General features: G+C 39.6%; 1 protein-coding gene across 1 annotated transcript; it reads left to right on the forward strand.

Moving 5' to 3' along the window:
• Nucleotides 1-787: 787 nt before the first annotated feature.
• LOC102434157 (olfactory receptor 7A10-like) lies at nt 788-1,741 on the forward strand. Its single transcript, XM_006107058.1, has one exon. The coding sequence runs from the start codon at nt 788-790 to the stop codon at nt 1,739-1,741; it is 954 nt and encodes a 317-aa protein (XP_006107120.1).
• The last annotated feature ends 17,785 nt before the right edge of the window (nt 1,742-19,526 follow it).

Below are 19,526 nucleotides of genomic sequence, written 5' to 3' on the forward strand. Positions count from 1 at the left end.
TTTACTGTGTCCCAAAAGAAGAGGTGCCTTTACATTGTGATCCAGTAATTTTTGCTGGATCACACACACACACACACACACACACACACACACACACACACACACACACACCTGAACAAAGAGAACCATATACCCTCACTATGTATGATGCACTGTAATATTTTCTATTGTGACTTTTTGACTCTATTTCACCATTCCTGACCCTTTTTGAGTCTTTAATACTTAAAACTAGTGTCATCTCAGATATTTGGCACTGCCTCTTTTCCTACATAACCCTCACCCCAAATAACCTCATGTCACCCCCTCTGTCTTCCTTGAGGTCTCTGTTCAATTGCCACCTTGTTTGCAGGGCTGCCAGAACTTTCAGTATAAAATAATACCCCAGCCACTCTCTTTTATAATTACTTTATTTTTCTTCACATGACACCATCTAACTTGGTATATGATATATTTGTTGTATATATTCTTTCACTATCATTATATTCTATAAATTTTGTTTCTGAGCAACCTGTACACTTTCCCTAGAGGTAGGAAATATAAATAAATATTCCTTAAGTGTATGAAAGCATTTCTCATTAAAACAGTGTAATCCATGACCACCTTGCAAAAAAAGTTTGAGAAAGAGGAATTCCTAATCAAAGATGTCATGGGGGATGATACGTACAAAAAGTAAATATTGTTGCTTTGTTACAAAATATAATTGTAGCATTTCAACTATGCTTGTAATGGCAATTTGTGTAAAAACTAATCATGCTATATTTTCTTTCCTACTAGTCACCTCCACCCCATGGGACCTGGGAATGATACTCTGATTTCAGAATTTCTTCTTCTGGGATTGTCAGAGGAACCAGCACTGCAGCCCCTCATATTTGGGCTTTTCCTCTCCATGTACCTGATCACTGTGTTGGGAAACCTGCTCATCATCCTAGCTGTCAGCTCAGACTCCCACCTCCACACGCCCATGTACTTCTTCCTCTCCAACCTGTCCTTGGTAGACATCTGTTTCATCTCCACCACCGTCCCAAAGATGCTGTTGAACATCCAGACACAGAGCAAAGCCATCACGTTTAAAGGCTGCATCACACAGATGTATTTTTTCTTACTCTTTGCAGGACTGGATGACTTCCTTCTAGCCGTGATGGCCTATGACAGGTATGTGGCCATCTGCCACCCCCTGCACTATATGGTCATCATGAATCCCCAACTCTGTGGACTGCTGGTTCTAGTGTCCTGGATCACAAGTGCCCTGCAATCCTTGTTAGAAAGTTTAATGGTGTTGCAATTGTCCTTCTGTACAGACTTGGAAATCCCCCACTTTTTCTGTGAACTCAAAGAGGTGGTCCAACTTGCCAGTTCCGACACCTTTCTTAACAACATGGTGATGTATTTTATAACTGTGCTACTGGGTGGTGCTCCCCTCGCTGGTATCCTTTACTCTTACTCTAAGATAGTGTCCTCTATACGTGCAATCCCATCAGCTCAGGGGAAGTATAAGGCATTTTCTACCTGTGCGTCTCACCTCTCTGTTGTCTCGTTATTTTATGGAACAAGCATAGGAGTGTATCTCAGCTCTGCTGCTACCCAAAGCTCACACTCAAGTGCAGCAGCATCAGTGATGTACACTGTGGTCACACCCATGCTGAACCCCTTCATCTACAGTCTCAGGAACAGGGACATAAAGAGGGCCCTGAAAAGATTTTTTGGGATGGCAGGTACAAAGGAGACAATCATCTCGAGGTAAAAAGTGCCCTTGATTTTGGGGTAAAGAATTTAAAACCAGAAATTGTGATTCTTTAATCACATTGTGTTTTTTTAGACTTGCTCTTTTTATTTTTTTAAAAAACATATTTTTATTGATTTCAGAGAGGAAGGGAAAGGGAGAGAGAGAAACATGGATGATGAGAGAATAGTATTGATCGCCTGCCTCCTGCATACCCACTCCTGGTGATTGAACCCACGACCCAGGCATGTGCCCCGACCAAAAATCTAACGGAGCCCTCCTGGTTCATAGGTTGATGCTCAACCACTGAGAAACACAGGTTGGGCCAGAATTGCTCCTTTTATTCTGTCCTTGAATTTCCTTTGTTTGTTTCAACTTCTCTATACAATTTAAATAACCATTTTATTAAGCTCCCTGCTTTGTCTGTTATATAGACAGTTGTTTCCCTTGTCCTTTTTTAACCTTCACTAAGTTTTTCAACCTTGATCAGAAATAGTGAGAAGTTTTCATTTACTTCACTAGAAACATTGATGTCTTAAGAATAATTTCTTCTCAAATGACATATATCATTGTAAGTAATTTGTTCTTGTTTTGTAGGTAGAATAATAAGTAATAAGTGGTATTACTCATGTAGAAAAACTGTACGTGGCTACCTAATTCATTATATAATTTCATTCCATAAAATCTGAAACCTCAGTTTTCACCATGTGTCCCTCATTCTCTGTACATTGGTATCTTAACTGCTCTTCCTGATATTCTAGATTTTATCATTGTTCCCTGTAAGTCTCAGTCTATTGATAGTGATGCAATAGGAGAGGAATTCCTGGTCGCTGGCCCGGTTCCTACTACTTGTTCCTCAGACCAGAGTCAATGTTCTGGGTGGATGGACTCTTGTGGTCCTTCTTATAATTACAACAACCGTCATGGAACTATGAAAACGTAAGGTTTATTACTCACTCCCAAAAGCCACGTAGGAAGCTGTGTGAAGCTGTGTGTGTGCATGTGTGTGTGTGTGTGTGTGTGAGAGAGAGAGAGAGAGAGAGAGAGAGAGAGAGAGAGAGAGAGAGAGAGAGAAATGGGCTTGGCCTGAAGGACTCTGCCTCTATTGGGACCAAAGGTATGATGGCTATGGTTTTGTGGGTTTGCTTTTTAAAAATGTATCTTTATTATTGAAAGTATTACAGATGTCCTTCTTTTATCCCCCCATTGACCCCATTCTTCTCCTCTCCTGTCCCCTTTCCCCAGGCCTTCACCCCACTATTATCTGTGTCTATGGGTTATTCATATATGCACATAAGTTCTTTGGTTAATTTCTTCCCTCCTCCCCTTCCCTCTGAAGATCCACACTCTGTTGCATACTTCCATGTTTCTGGATCTATTTTGTTTGGCACTTTATTTTGTTTATGGATTTCACATATAACTGATGATCATGTGATACTTGTCTTTCTCTGACTGACTTATTTCACTTAGCATAAAACTTTTCAGGCCTCTCCATGCTATTTCAAAGGGTAAGAGATCCTTCTTTTTCACAACTGCATAGTATTCCATTGTGTAAATATATCACCGTTTTTCTGTGTGTGTGTTTTTTTAAATCTATTCTTCAATAGATGGGCACCTGAGCTGTCTCCAGATCTTAGCTATTGTAAATAATGCTGCTATGAGCATAGAGGTACATGTATTCTTTCTGATTAGTGTTTCAGACTTCTAGGTTATATTCCTAGAAGTGGGATGACTGGGTCAAATGGCAGTTCCATTTTTAATTTTTTTTGAGGATACTCCACACTGTTTTCCACCATGGCTGTACCAGTCTGCATTCCCACCAGCAGTGTACGAGGGTTCCCTTTTCTCCACATCCTTACAAGCACTTGTTATTAATTGATTTATTGATAGTAGCCATTATGGCAGGTGTGAGGAGGCACCTCATGTGGTTTAATTTGCATCTCTCTGATGATTAGTGATGTTGAGGATTTATTCATATGACTGTTGGCCATTTGTGTGTCTTTCTTTGGAGAAGTGTCTATTGAGGTCTTCTGCCCATTTTCTGATTGGGCTGTTTGTCTTCCTTTGGTCTAGTTGTATGAGTACTTTATATATTTTAGGTTTGCTTTTTATTTGAAACCTAAGAGGAGGAATTAAGGCAGGGGAAGGAAAACCAGTCATTCACATGGTCAGTTGTCTAGGTTACTCAGGGTTTTCAAATGGAAATTTTATAACATGTTAATTCTTGTGTAAATATCACACAAATTCTGTGTCTGTTCCTGTGTGTAATTCCAAATGAACTTTGCTCCCTAGATATATCCATTATCTAATGTGAAGTTTCTCCCTTTGTTTGTTTTGAAAATGCTTCTAATCCTATCTAATAATAGACAAACATGGTAATTGACCATACCTTCACTACTCCTCCCATTGGCTAATAAGCACGGTATGCAAATTAACCGCCAACAAAAATGGCAGCTAAGTTGCATACTGCAGGCAGGGCAGGACAGCATGAGCTGCCAGCACAACGCCATCCAGGGCAGGCCAACCCCAGAAGCCCCAGAAGCCCAAGAAACCCCAGAAGCCGGCCCGCATTGCCACCCACGATCCGATCCTGTCCCGGGCAGCAAGGCAGGCTGGCCCCAGCAATGCAGGCTGGCCCCAGAAGCCCCAGAAGCTGCCTGATATGATAGTAACTCTATCAGTAAGCACTCTGAAAATCAGTGTCATAAATGCACCAATTAAAAGACAGATTATGAGGGTGAATCATAAACAAAACCCACTTTAAATATAAAGACACATATAGATTAAAAGTAAATGAATTAAGCTGCAGTCTGTTTTGCTCAGTGGATAGAGCATTAGCCTGTGGACTGAAGGGTCCCAGGTTCGATTCCAGTCAAGGGCATGTACCTCAGTTGCTGGCTTGATTCTGAGTCCCTATCAAGGCATGTGCAGGAGGCAACCAATCAATGTGTCTCTCCCTTTCCCTTCACTCTCTCTAAAATTCAATGGAAAAATATCCTTGGGTGAAGATTAACATAAACAAAGTAAATGGATTAAGTAACATTAAAGAGATTATAAGAAAAATATATTCCAAATTTTGTTAGTTGTATAATGGTTATGTTTAAATTATTAACACCTAAGAAATTGGGTGAAGGGTACATATAATATGCTGTAGTATTTTATAGTTTTTTTTACATGTATGAGATTATTTCAAATTAAAATATTAAAAAATTAAAAATTAATAAAATATTAATTGAAATGTATCTGCATTACATGAAAAATCTCCTGATTGCTTCTAGCATGATTTATTAAATTGTGCTAAAATTTACAAGGTTTCAATGAAAAAATGTCTTAATTCTAAATGATATAGTAAAAAATATATAATAGTGCAGTTATAAGCACTTATCTGAAAATAAAAATTTAAAGAAGTGAATTTAAAGAAGGGATTAGCCAAAGAAAATATATGCACAACCCATGGACCCAGACAACAGTATGGTGATGGCCAGAGAGAAGTGGGGGGCAAGAGCTGGGTAGAGGGGGCAAGAGGGGAGAAATAGAGTCATCCTATATAATAATAATAAAAGGCTAATATGCACATTGACTGAACAGCAGAATCACTGGTTGCTATGATGTGCACTGGCCACCAGGAGGCAGATGCTCAATGCAGGAGCTGCCCCCTGGTGGTCAGTGCACTTCCATATGGGGAGTGCCACTCAGCCAGAAGCTGGCTCATGGCTGGCCAGCGCAGTGGTGGTGGCAGGAGCCTCTCCCACCTCAATGGCAGCACTAAGAATGTGCAACTAACGGTTTAGACCTGATCACTTGGAGGCCTAAGCCTTTAGTCTGACATCCCTTGAGGGCTCCCTGGCTGCCAGAAGGATGTCTGACTGCAAGCTTAGGCCTGATCCCCCAGGGAGTGGGCCTAAGTCGACAGGTGGACATCCCCCAAGGGGTTCTGGACTGTGAATGGGTGCAGGCCAGGCTGAGGGACCTCCGCCCCCGAGTGCACAAATTTTTGTGCACTGGGCCTCTAGTTAAAAATAAAATTGCATATATTAATTATTCTTACCATTTGCAACAGCATGGATGGAACTGGACAACATTGTGCTAAGAGACATAAGCCAGTGAGTGAAAGAAAAATACCACATGATCTCACTCATTTATGGATAATAAAGAACATTAAAACCTGATAAACAAAAAGATAGATACAGAGGTAGAGGAGCATCAAACACACTGTCAAATTACAGAGGGAAGGCTGGGGAGTGTTGGAGGGGGGTAAGAGATCAAGCAAAGGACTTGTACACATGCAAATAAGCATAACCAATGGACTCAAGACACTGGGGTTGGGATGGGGTGGGGGCATGTCCCAGGGGGTAGGGGAAGCTGGGGAAGGTCAATGGGGGAAAAAAGGAGACTACTATCTGTAATACTTTAAACAATTAAAAAAATAATTATGTTTAAAAAAAAGAAAAGAAAATGGACTTTGAAATAAAAAGGATTGAAGTTTTGAGTCTTGAAAAAAAATAAAGTGTGTCTCCTATAACCAAAAAAACCCCACAAAACTTAAATTGCATATATTAATTGTTCCAAAACAAAATAATTAAATCTATAATAATAAAAGCATAATATGCTAATAAGACCAGACATCCGAACGACCTTTCGGACATCATTCTGGATGTCCTTCTGGACAAAGCCACAGCGGCAGAGGCTGAGGCAGAGGCGATTAGGGGCAATTAGGCAGGCAGGCGAGTGGTTAGGGGCGATGAGGCAGGCAGGCAAACGGTTAGGAGCCAGTGGTCCCAGATTGAGAGAAGGATGTCCAACTGCTGGTTTAGGCCCAATCCCGCAGAGCCTTACCAGCAGTTGGACATCCCTAGAGGGGTTCTGGATTACGAGAGGATGGAGGCCAGGCTGAGGGACCTTCCCCCTTGCCTACATGCACAAATTTTGTGCACCTGCCTCTAGTTTAAAATAAAAGCGGAACTTCATGGGTGAAGGCAACATGAGTGCTTCTGGCTGCGTCATGTATCTAGCAAAATAATTATTTGTGATGGTTGTATTTGAAACAAAAGCTTAGTCAAGCACACTACTATATTTGATACCTAATTTCCAGGTTTCAATGTTGTATTTAGCTGAGCATCCAGAAGAGCTACCATAGTTACTGGCAAAACTTGATTATCAAATATCTATGTCCCAGTGGAATCTACTTGGAAACATACATGAGAAGTTCAGAGACAGGAAGAGCAGTGAACTAGTATATATATGACATTCTGAGCTAAAGATGAGGTAAAGCTCCTGAGGCTTCAGAAGGGAGGAAGGGCATTGCAGGACAATGAGAAGAGCAGATGTTCAGTTATTAGAAATTTGCCCTGCCCTATAGATAGGTCATAAAGTGTTACTAGTATCTCTGATGATAACTCTTATTATTGGCAAGACCTAATAATAAGGGTCTTTAAGGGAGAGGTAAATTCTTTAAGGGAGAGGTAAAAGTTTCTCTTGGACTCCCAGGTCTCAGGTGCCTTCAGCTCAAAAATAATCAAAGTACATGTACTGGGGTGACTCATTCTGAACCCTTACAATAGTGACCCAGTTTCATTCTTTTGCCTGTGGTTGTCCATTTTTCCCAGCACAGTTTATTGGAGACACTGTCCTTTCCTCATTTAACAATTTTGGTTCCTTTCTCCTAAATTAAGGACCTTATGTGTGTGGGTTTATTTCTTGATTCTATTCATTTCCATTGACCTATGTGTCTGTTTTTGTGCCAGTACTATGCTGCTTTCTTTACTATAGCTGTATAATATAGCTTGAAATCAGGGAATGTGTTGCCTCCAGCTTTGTTTTGCTTTCTCAGAATTGCTTTGGTTAATCAGGGTCTTATGCGGTTCCACACAAATTTTACGTTTGTTCTATTTTTGTGACAAAATGCTTCTTATGCTTTCAGGTGTAAGACAGTGGAATTCTATTTCTAAATGCTACTGACTTGCAAATATAAAGTGCCTCACATCCAGCCAGGTTGAGATCTTGGTGGTCTCATAGCTGGTCAAGGTGGCCATAGTAGGGGCCAATCAGTTGCCCCAGGTTGGAATCTGCCTCTGAATGTGGTTGCATACTTGGTCGAACAATAGCTTAGAAATAAGAATGCTTTTTCATGCGCTGCTTTAGCAGCAGAAGAAGATAGAATACTGATTAGGAGAGCAGACTCTGGAGCTAGGTAGCCCCGAGTTTGTGCCCTAGTTTCAGTATTTACAAGCTGTGTGACTTTGGGCAATTTGCTTAACCTTCTGGTTCCTCAATATTCTCAATTTTACTTAATAAAGTTATTGTGTCTGTGATTTTCTTGTATCAAATTGCCTCAGTACTCCATAACTTAAAGTGTGTAAATAGGGGTCGCTGGGTAGATCTGGTCTCTCTAATGCAGCGGTTCTCAACCTGTGTGTCGCGACCCCTTTGGCGGTGGAATGACCCTTTCACAGGGGTCGCCTAAGACCATCAAGCTTATCAGATATTTACATTATGATTCATCACAGTAGCAACATCACAGTTATAAAGTAGCAACAAAATAATTTTATGTTGGGTCACAATATGAGGAACTGTATTTAAAGGGCCAGAAGGTTGAGAACCACTGATCTAATGCTTCTGGTCAGGGCAGTGGCTCGACTGACCTTGGGTGAGTCTCTCACAGAAGTATTGGATTGACTTGGTGGCTGGCGTGTCTAGTGGCTTCAGCTGGAACACTGGGGCTGGAGGCTTATTCCAGATGGTCTGGGCTTGTTTACACAGCCATGGCAGAGTTCCAAGAGACAGATGTGTGCATGGCTCAGAATTAGTGCAACATCACTTCTACCACATTATTCTGGTCAAAGAAACCCATAAGATTCAAGTGGTGGGCAAACAGACTCAATCTGTTATGGGGTGTGAAAGTCATATTGGAAAGTGAGGGAATACAAGGAGCCCATTGATAGAGTCATGGATGCAATCAGTCCCCGTCATGGTTAATCTATTCTATTAGCTTTCTTTGGTAAAGGAATTCATGTTAAAATTTTACATTAAGTAGAAGAAAAAAATCTACAGTCAATTTGGTGATTCTGCTCCATTAACAGATCTAGTGAATTCCCAATTTCATAAAATTGAAACCAAGCCAGAATTCCTTCTCAATCAAATCCCATACCCGCAATGTCTCACTTGCAAGGAAACAGACCTGAGTACCTTTTCCTTATATTCACCAAAGTAACTTTTTCAGACATAAATCAGGGTCTTGTGGCACTAGTCCCCCATCTGGAATCTGTGATAACATAGTGACACCTACCTTGAGTTGGTTTTATAAGGACTAAAATGTTCTACCAGATAAAAAACCACTGACTCTCATGGACCACAGTCATAAACCCCAGACTAGCTGGCATTGGATGACTGATGATCACAACTCCTAAAAGTGCTCATTGTAACACCTGCTCCAACCAATCAGAATATACACATGAGCTGATCACCCATTGAAGACCCCTAGCCTCGATTTCACCCTTTAAAACCAACTGCCAGTAAAGGAACCAGGAGCTCAAGTTTTGAGCACTAACTTTCCCATTCTCCTTGCACGGTGCTACCAAAAAAGTGAGTCTAATCTCTCCACTACCAATCTCATGTTCAGTGTGTGTGACTCACCTGGTGGCTGGTGGACAAACCCTTCAGTTACAGAAGTAAATGTGGTTCTGATTTTGAGGTCTTGGTGCATTAATATAGGAAATGTAATTCATTACTAAAATTAAGGTCAACCTTCTATGTTACATCATTGTATCTAAATTTCTAAATCATTTTAGTTTCATATTAATTGAATCATTCATTCTTTAATTTCTATAGTCATCAAATTTCTTTAAAATTTTCATTCAACATTAAAGGTGAGAATATTAGTGTGTGTGTGTTATGTCTTTGTGTGTTGTGTTTATTGGAAAGAAAATCATGTGCAAATGTACATACATGTATATGTACATACACTTCCTACCTATGGAAGAGTTATTAGACATAGTCTATGATTAAAAAACATTTTTTATTTCTACCAAAATCTACCGGAATTAGGTTTATTATACCACATCACCAGCAAAAATAAGGAAACAGAGATCAGGCTAACTACATTTTTTACAATTATATAACACAGATATTAAAGCTTTTGTGTGTTTTTTTGAGTTATGTATATCAACCTATGAAGTATGTACTCATAATTTTTGCATAACTCCTTTAATTCAGAAATATTGCTGTGAACTATGTTCCATTTATTTTATGTTATTATACTCCAATAAATTATTTTTGAAAATTTCTAGCACTAATAAACAGGTTCAATAGTGATACAAAATAAATACATAATAATCATTTGCCTCCATATGAACAGTCAGAGTAAAATTAAGTGAACAATTCCATTTCTAAAAGCATCAAAAAGAATTAAATACCTAGAAACAAACTATAAAACATTGCAAAAAATATTGAAAAAGGCGCAAGTAAGTGGGAAGATATTCTGTGTTTATGGATATTCTGTGTTTAAGATTGTGAACGTCCATACTATTGTTGAAGAGAAAACCACAGGCCCAAAATGGCATCACTCCAGTTAAAAACCCATGATGCTAAGTCTAGATTTCATAATGGATTTATTGGAAGTTTCCAACTCTCCCAGAAACTTAATTTTAATCAACCAGCCTCGAATTTCTGGTCAAGAACCAGTAAGGTAATCTGTCACTTGGGCCCTCCCCATCCCCCACAGAAAGAAGAGAGAATCTGTGTGATAGAAATCCTTCCTCTCCTCTTCCCCCAAATAAAAGATGTCATGGCCCCCAAATAACCCTTTTTTGCTCTGTTTTTAATAGCTCCTTTGTCCTTCCTTGTTTCCTATAAAAACCTTCTATTTTGTACACCTCTCTGAGCTCCATTTTAGTTGTCAGATAGGAACTTTTACCTCTCCCTTAAAGAATTTAAATTTTGAGTCTTGCCAATAATCAGAATTATCACCAGAGATAACATTTTGTGACCTGTATGGAGGGCAGGGCAAATTTCTAATTACTGAGCATCTTTTCTTCTTATTGTTCTACAATGTCCTTCCTCCCTTCTGTAGCTGCAGGTGCTTTACCTCATCTTTAGCTCAGAATGTCATATAAACGGTACCTCACTGTCACTTCCGTCTCTGAACCTCTCGTGTATGCTTTCAACTAGATAACACTGGGAGAGAGATATTTGATAATCAAGTTTTGCCAGTAACTATGGTAGTTATGATTGTTCCCTATAAGTCTCAGTCTATTGATAATGATGCAATAGGCAAGGAATGCCTGGGCACTGGCTTGGGTCTTACTTCTTTCTCCTGAGACCAATCCCTATGTGACTGGATGGACCCTTGAAGTCCTTATTATAATTGCCACAATTGGACCCTCAGCTAAATAAGACAGTAAAACCTGGAAATTATGTTTGAAATACCGTAGCATGTTTATAGCACAAGAACCTGACTAAGCTTTATTTTTTTCAAAACATCCATATCAGATAATCGTTTTGCCAGATGTATGACACTGCTACTACAGAAGCACTCATGATGCCAACACCCACGAAGTTCCCCTTTTATTTTTAATTTGATTTGAAACTTGAAATATATGCAATTTTATATTTAATTAAAAGCAATTTCAATACAAGCAAAGGAAGAAAGTTCACATTGAATAATGAGTATATCTAGGAAGCAAAGTTTATTTGGAATTAAACACAGAATTTTTGTGATTTTTACACAAGGTTGACATATTATAAAATTCTGCTTGTGGAAAACCCTGAGTAACCTAGATAACTGACCGCAGGGGTGACCCTGATTTTCCTTCCCCTGCCCTAATTCCAGCTCTCCGCTGTGGTAGCAGTGGAGCTGAGATACACTCCTAGGACTGTACCATAAAATAAGGAGACAACTGAGAGGTGAGATGCACAGGTAGAAAATGCTTTATACTTCCCCTGAGCTGATGAGATTCCACATATGGGGGACACTATCTCAGGGTAAGAGTAAATGATACCAGCGAGGGGACCAGCACCCAGTAGTACAGTTACAAGATACATCACCATGTTAATAAGAAAGGTCTCAGAACAGGCAAGTTTGATCATCTGCTTAATTTCACTGGAAAAGTGGGATTTCTAATTCTGCAGGGAAGGACAGTCTCGATATCATTAAGCTATATAACAAGGAATTCATAACACACAAGATCCAGGACACCAGAACCAGCAGTCCACAGTGCCAGGGGTTCATAATTACTCTGTATTGCGGAGGGTGGCAGATGGCCACATACCTGTCATAGGCCATCATAGTTAGAAGGCAGTTGTCCCAACCTCCAAAGAGTGTGAGAAAATACATGTGTGATGCATCCTGCATAGGTGATGACTTTGCTCTGTGTCTGGATGTTCCATAGCATCTTTGGGATGGTGGTGGAGGTGACACAGATGTCTACCAAGGACAGGTTGGAGAGGAAGAAGTACATGGGTGTGTGGAGGTGGGAGTCTGAGCTGATGGCCAGGATTATGAACAGATTTCTGAACACAGTGATCAGGTACATGGAGAGGAAAAGCCCAAATATGAGGGGCTGCAGGTTCCTCTGGTAATCCCAGAAGAAATTCTGAAATTCGTGTATCATTCCCTTGTACCATGTGGCAGTGGTCAGAACTAGGAAGAAAAATAATATGATTACTTTTACATATATGGGTATTAACATAGTGAAATGCTAGAATTTATGTTTTTATGTTTTTCAGTCAAGAAATTGTATACTTATATTGATTATATCACCTTTAATGGGTCTGCTGTGAAAACTGTGATTAGGATTTCTTGTCCTACACACAGCTTTCCCCCAAGAGGTCATGTAAAATACTGTCTTAATGGAAAATTCTTTTATGCATTTGAGGGATTTATGTTGAGTACTGACTATCTTCTAGGGTAAGAGTATAGAATGCTGAGAAATAAAATGTTCTACAATACAATGATGGAGAAAGAATATAAATTACCAAGGAGAAAAAAACATATGCTCTATCAGATAGTGACAGATGCTATGAAAAAGAAAAGCAGGTATATAATAGAATGAATGTAGATGTTGTATTTTACTGAGCGTTCATGAAGATCTGCAAACAAAGTGATATTTGAACAGAGTCCTAGAAGAAGACAGAGTGGGAGTCATGAATCTATCTGGGGGAAGTGTGTGCCAGGCTGTGGGAAGTGTCAGTGCAAAGACCCAGAGGGTGGCATGTGTTTCAGATACTCAAGCCTACAACCCAGGCATGTGCCTTGACCAGGGATCCTACCATGACCTCCTGAGCAGCACCAGCCAGGCAATACATGCTTGTTTTTTAAATCTAGACTGATCAAAATTACTTCTTAGTTGCAACAGCCTTCTAATGCATTTTAGGTAGCCAATTTTATCATCTGAAAATGTGATTAATTTACTTTTACCGAAAGCATGAACCTACTATTGCTTTTACTCTTTGGTTGCATAGATTTGAAATTTCAGAACAGTGATGACATACATGACAGTAGCAGGCATATTTGTCCTCAGTATGACCTTCAAGCACATTCCTCAAATATTTTCTTGTCAGGTCTGATATTAGCTGATGATCAAGGAAACTATTTTATGATAGCTAAAAAATACCTTAGGTACAGTTTCTCAGAAGTGCTTTTATACATTATCATTTGCATCTCTCAAGATGATTCTCATATATTTGGATGATTTTTTTCTATTAATTTATTCTAAGATAATACAATTAATAAATTCTCAATATTAGAGGCTCATGGCTTTCATGGTAGACTGCTTCTGCTCATAATTTAAATCAGGTAGTCTGCACTCCATACACTATCTTATAGATTCGAAGGGTGCCTTAGAAAGATAATTGCTTGTCAGGTTACTGGAACCAGCAGCAGAAACCAAGGACAGCTCATGGCTGGGCCTCCACTCAGCTAAGTTCTCCTAGAGCTAAGCTTTGAAGGACTTCAGGTTGACGTTAATGGACACTGGCATAGGGAGAGTTATATTGGGAGGAGAGTCAGGATGGTGGATGGGTCTGACAGTTACATCAGCCAGGGTCTGGGGAGACTGAGCAGAGCCTCTGTGCTATACATTTCCTGGACCTTCCCACTAGCAGAAAGGAAGCCAGATTTAACTCTTCTTTTAATTTTACAATTTTGTATCTGATTTCCTTACTCTCCATGTCTGAATTTATACACTTAATCAGGGGTCAGCAAAGGACTCCCCAAAGAGCAAATCCCACCCCAGCCTGTTTTTGTAAAGAGGCTTTATCAGTAGGGTGATAGTAGCACTGTAAAAGATATGTCTACATTCTAACCCCCAGTACCTGTAAATGTGACCTTATTTGAAAAAATAAAGACTATTTATAGATATAACTAGAGGCCCGATACACAAAAATCTATGCACTGGGGGGGAGGGGGGGGGTCCCTCAGCCCGGCCTGTGCCCTCTCGCAGTCTGGGACCCCTCGGGGGATGTTCACCTGCAGGCTTAGGCCCGCTTCCCTGGGGGATCGGGCCTAAGCTGGCAGTCAGACATCCCTCTGGCAGCCGGGCAGCCCTTGGGGGAAGTCTACTTGCCAGCGGGGAGCAGGCCTAAACTACAGTCAGGCATCCTTAGCACTGCTGAGGAGGCAGGAGAGGCTTCTGCCACCACTGCTGTGCTGACAGCTGTGGGAAACTGTTTATTGCCTTCACTATCTGATAAGCATAGACAGAGAACCCCCTGAAGGCTGGGTGCCTTTGAAGCCCTAGCAAAGGTTGGAGTTAGGCGCCACCTCTGTTTGTCCAGACTGTGGTAGCTGAAACTACTCTCCCATTTATTATTATGTAAATCCTTGCTGATGGGCTAGTCTGTCTGTTGCCAGGGGTCCCCTGCCTAAGGGCTATGCTATGGGTGCATCCCAGAGGAATAAAAGCTTGGTGAGGCCTGAGCACTGGAGGAAGTCCTTCCCCTTGAGTTGGACTTACTCACCTGGTCCCCCAATATTTCCAAATTATCTCTTGTCTTTTCATATTCATTTGTGTGCGGCTCTGCTTCCAGTTCCTGAACCCTGACCCACGCGGGACGTGGGAAGGAAGCACCCAACATCTGGCGCCCGATGGGAAAACTGGAAGTAAAGGCTTCGCTAGAGCGAAAAAAGGAAGTTTCACCGAAAAAGGTGAGGAAGAAAGAATTCACCGAGAAAAGGTGTGGAAAATTCACCGAAAAAAGGTGGGGGAAATTCACCGCAAGCAATGCCCAGGATCAACTTCAGAATTGGTGAGCTGTAAGTAGGCTGGGAACGTTTTCTTTCGCCAGGCTTATGGGGCAGGATTCAGTTTTTTAAAAGTAAGAAATTTTATTATAGACTATTGATTTGCATGCTTAAGGAGTTAAAATTTTAGAAGGTAATCTCTTACAGTTTTTGCATGTTATTAAAGAACATAACCCTTGGTTTCTTGAAAAAGGTACATTAGATCTTAAAAGTTTGCCAAAAAGTTAATCAGAGCTTGAAGGAAAAAAAAGGGTCAGCAGCAGGAAAAAATTGCCTCCAAAAATTGTTTCCCCTTGTGGAAAACGGTATTTCATTTGCTAGAGCCTTAAGGAGAGGTCAAGGAGGATAGATCTCCTCCCCTTGCACCCTCCGCTCCTTAAGAGGAGCAGAAAGAAAAGAAAAAAGGGGAGGAATGGCCTTCATGGCTCCCTGCACCTCCATGTCCTAATCCTGAAATGTTTAATTTGCCATTAATAGAATCACCTGTGCAAAAAGGCCAAATTATAAAGAAATTGGAATATTAATAGGTACTCTTTTACATCAGGCTGGAAAAAAAAAGTGCCATGGCCATCTTAATGTGGTTTCTTGTCCAAATTAATATCTTAATTTGTGTTTGGAATCTAAAATCTGTAATAAGAAATGAAATCCCGCTGCCGAATCCACTTTTGGTGTGGAGAGATTCAAAGGTGGCAAGAGAGGGCAGAGCTGTAAGCTCTCCTACAATGAGATTACTTAATGTTTTATTTAAAAGTTACCGGAGAACATCTTATGACAACCAAACTTTGGCTAAGATAACCTTGGGTGCTAGCCATGACTTTAGAAAGCGAAATAGGAAAAAATTTAAAATGTCTTTTTCTATTAAGCATGACTTTGGGGAAAATACGCCATCTGAGTCATTTGCTGCAACTTCCCCCAAAAGCAGGATGTGGGGGAAGGGAAGAAGGGAACACATGGCGATCCAATATGGATGGCCCCTCCCCAAGCATTCTGATTTAAAGTCCTTCTTGTAATTGAGAAGTTTTACAAAATTTAGAAATGCATCCGGGATTTCTGTGCACATGTAAGGGGAAAAGGCCAGTTTAAAAATGAGTGCGCATAGTCTTGAGCTGAACTTGACCTTTTGCTGTGTACAGAATAAAAACCCGAGACTGTTTTGGCCTTAAAAATGGCGGAGATAAACCTGACAAAGAAATACAGGCTGGTTTCCCAAGGCGATTTAAAGTAGCTCTTTTGAAATTTCCCGCCCTGAGGCAAGTACCACCAGGAAGTTGATAGTCAAGTTTACATGTGAATGGCTATGGGTTCGCTTCTTGATTTCCCCAGCAGGAAAATTGTGACCATTTTGAAATTTAGCAGCTATGCCAGGCTTATTGGCTGGAAACTTAAAACTTTTAAGTTCAAATCATCTAAAAGTATTGAGATTTATAATACTGAAATGTTGATCTGAGTATGCCTAGTATGAAGTCTAGATGATAGAAGTTAATCTATTAATTGAAAATGCCTTATATTTTATTTGAAATGTTTCCTTAAATGTAAAATTATTAGATTTTAAAATTTATTCTTAAAAATATAAAAGTGTAGTTAATCAAAGAACTGCTAATATTTGACTTGTAAGCTCTGAAAGTTTAAAGCGCAAATTGAATCGGGAGAAATTAATTAAATATCTAATGTATAACTTGTTTTTGAAAAAATAAAATGTGTTTTCTCTTAAATAATTAGGAATTCAAAATATGTTACTTCTTGGTCTGATTTAAAAAAGAGGATTACTTTTATAATCTCAACTGAAAATTTTTTAATACAAAAAGCAGTTTAAATTTAATTAATATTCTTTAAGATAATTATAAAAGGTATAAACAGCTAATAAGATTTCTGTTTGTCTGCAATATAATTTTGGCCATCTATCTTTTAGGGATTTTGGTTTGCTCTTCCCTTGTTTATTGTGAGAATAAGGAAATCATCTTTTCTGTCAGAGAACAGTTTAGACAGTCACAATGTTGAGCTGCGTGACTTGGCAGCCGCCATGTTGGCCGCATGGTTTGCGGTTCCCCTGAGGGCCGCCATCTTGAAACAGCAAAGGCCCCTCCCTCTGACTTAGCCAATCACAGAAGGAGTGTCTGCTCACTGAGGCAGGCTGGGATTTCAGGGATGGAGTTTTAAGGCGGAGTTTTACTACGGAAATGCAGATGGGGCAGAAAGTGTGCTTGCCTCTCGGATTTATTTAATACTATTTTAAAGAAGATATCTTTAATGCTTAATAAATTAGCAATCATGGTCTTAATATAATTTTAGTGGTATGATAGACCAATGTTTTGAGCAGTTGGCTTTATAAGGGCCGACAATAGAGCTCGTATTTCTTAAAAGGCTTGTAGATAGAGACATTTTTAAAAAGATATCTTAAATTCTCAGTAGAATCACAGTTATATATATATCATAAACAAATTAAGAGTAATTGATTCCATGGTCAAGACTAGATCCCATTATGTTGAGAACTGTTTTTAAGTGTTGAAAATTTTTTAATTAGATATGTATTTGACAGTTTTTCCTGAGTGCAATATTTCAAAATATAATATGCTTGGTTGCGTAAGGAATTTCTGCCAAATAAAAGAATAAATTGATTTATTAGTAGCAATGTCTTTATTTAAACTAAAAAAAAAGCACCATGCCGCTGCATTTTAAATTAGGCTGGAAGTGGGGCAGCGTTTGCACCTTGTGTTTCAGAATAAAACGTTACTAAATTTACTAATCTTTGTAAGCAATTGAATCCTAGTAAAGTAAAATTCTTCTAAAAAGTTACTGAAGGCTTCCCATGATCCCTCTGTATATGCAAATAAGCTAAAAGGGAATGCTGTTTAAAAATATTATTTTAAATTTAATAAAAAGGAGAAATTTTAATATTTTGAAATATCTTCCACTAATATTTATAGGATAATCTAATAATTTGCTGTTAAAATACCAAATCTGAAAATAAGTACAGTCACCATAAATGTTTAATGACTTTGACTTGAAATACATGGCCTTGTGGCACTATCAGTCAACATCCAAGAAGTAACCCTGCAGGTTACTTCATGTAAAAGAGAAAGATTTTTCTTTTTTAAGTTGAAGTTCTCCAAGTGTAATCCAGCAGGAAGAAGACAAACCAGACAACCAACAGCCCACAGACTACCTGGGGCACGGTAAAGTGAAGTATGGTAACAATTAATTCAGGTAAAAACTATAAGTTTCATACTGGTCTTAGAAGGCACATCTTTCCTTTACCTGGGAAGGACAGCACAGCTATCCCAAAGTCAGAAGGCTCCAGTTAGCGTGTCAACTCAGTGTTCTGGAGACCCAAAACAGTAATTTAGATAACATGCCTAAGTTTAACCTAGGTTACCCAAGGACTCTAGATAATGTGTTTACCCAAAACTGTAATTTGGATAGCATGCTGTCTCTGCTTCTGTAAATTGCTTTTTTTTTTTTTTTTTGGCAAACTAGGTTCCTCATTCCAAACCTTGAGACAGCCAGTTTAAAATTAAATTGTCATGACCTAGAGCAAAGAATATTCTTACATGGTATTATTCTACAAGTTTTATTCATAATTTTTGATGCTTTACAACAGTGTATTGTGCATTTATCCCAAACAAACTTACAAATTAATTCTTTGAATGTTTTAAGGACATTGAAAGGATTTATTCCCTCCTGGGAAGGCACTTAAGCATTCTGTATTGACCTCTCTTGACCTTTTTTTGCCAAGAGGATTCCAATTGTCTACAGCTGTTATCTGAGCTCTCTGTTCAAGCTGGGATCATGAAAAGCTGGTACCATGGATCTGTCTCTTGCCCAATGGCGTAAGCTGGGCCCTCTCTGGAGAAGAAACCTGGGTTCCCTATGATCAATGCCGGGGCCCCGCCAGCAGGCGAGGAGATCCAAAGGCAGTTGCTGGGCATGGAGGCCAGAGGGACATAGGCTACCAAGAAGACAGAACTGAACCTCACATCACCCTACTTGGCCCAGAGATGGCTGGTAGTCAACAACGGGTAAGACTCCACAGGGTGGGGCAACCTAAGACAGGCACAGCTGGGGGCCAGTAGGAGAGAACTTGGGGTTCAACAGAGGTGGGGCACAGATTCTCACCCCCCCAATGGTGCAGGGGCTTGAACACTTGCCCCTTCTGAGGAAGGTCTCCTGTCCCCATGGCTGCTTCTTGCTTCCCATGCCCAGCCCAGATCAGGAACCAAATAACAGAAGAGACTTGGTCCAGCTGAAAATGGTACCCAGAAAAACGAAGGCTTAGTTTAACAGATTCTAAATTTAAATCTAGCCTAACAACAGAATGCTTGGGCCTCCTCAAGGACGGAAAGTGATCCTTTCAATTAATATTTACAGTGTAAATTAAGATTATTGTTAAAATATTATATTTGACAGCAAAATAGTTGTCAAGTTTTCAAATTAATTAAATTTGGCTAACTTGAAATAAGTAATCATTCAAAAAATATTAACAAAAATTTTCATTTCATGGTAAAATTGCTTAACATGCTATAAACCTAAAACAGTCATATTTTGTGCAAAAAATTAACATTTAAAATAATC

This window comes from Myotis lucifugus, unplaced genomic scaffold, assembly GCF_000147115.1.
Source record: "Myotis lucifugus unplaced genomic scaffold, Myoluc2.0 scaffold_995, whole genome shotgun sequence".
Taxonomy (NCBI): Eukaryota; Metazoa; Chordata; class Mammalia; order Chiroptera; family Vespertilionidae; genus Myotis; species Myotis lucifugus.

Bases quoted from the DNA above. Each gene is read 5' to 3' on its own strand.
- LOC102434157 (XM_006107058.1), top strand. From the start codon at position 788: ATGGGACCTGGGAATGATACTCTGATTTCAGAATTTCTTCTTCTGGGA.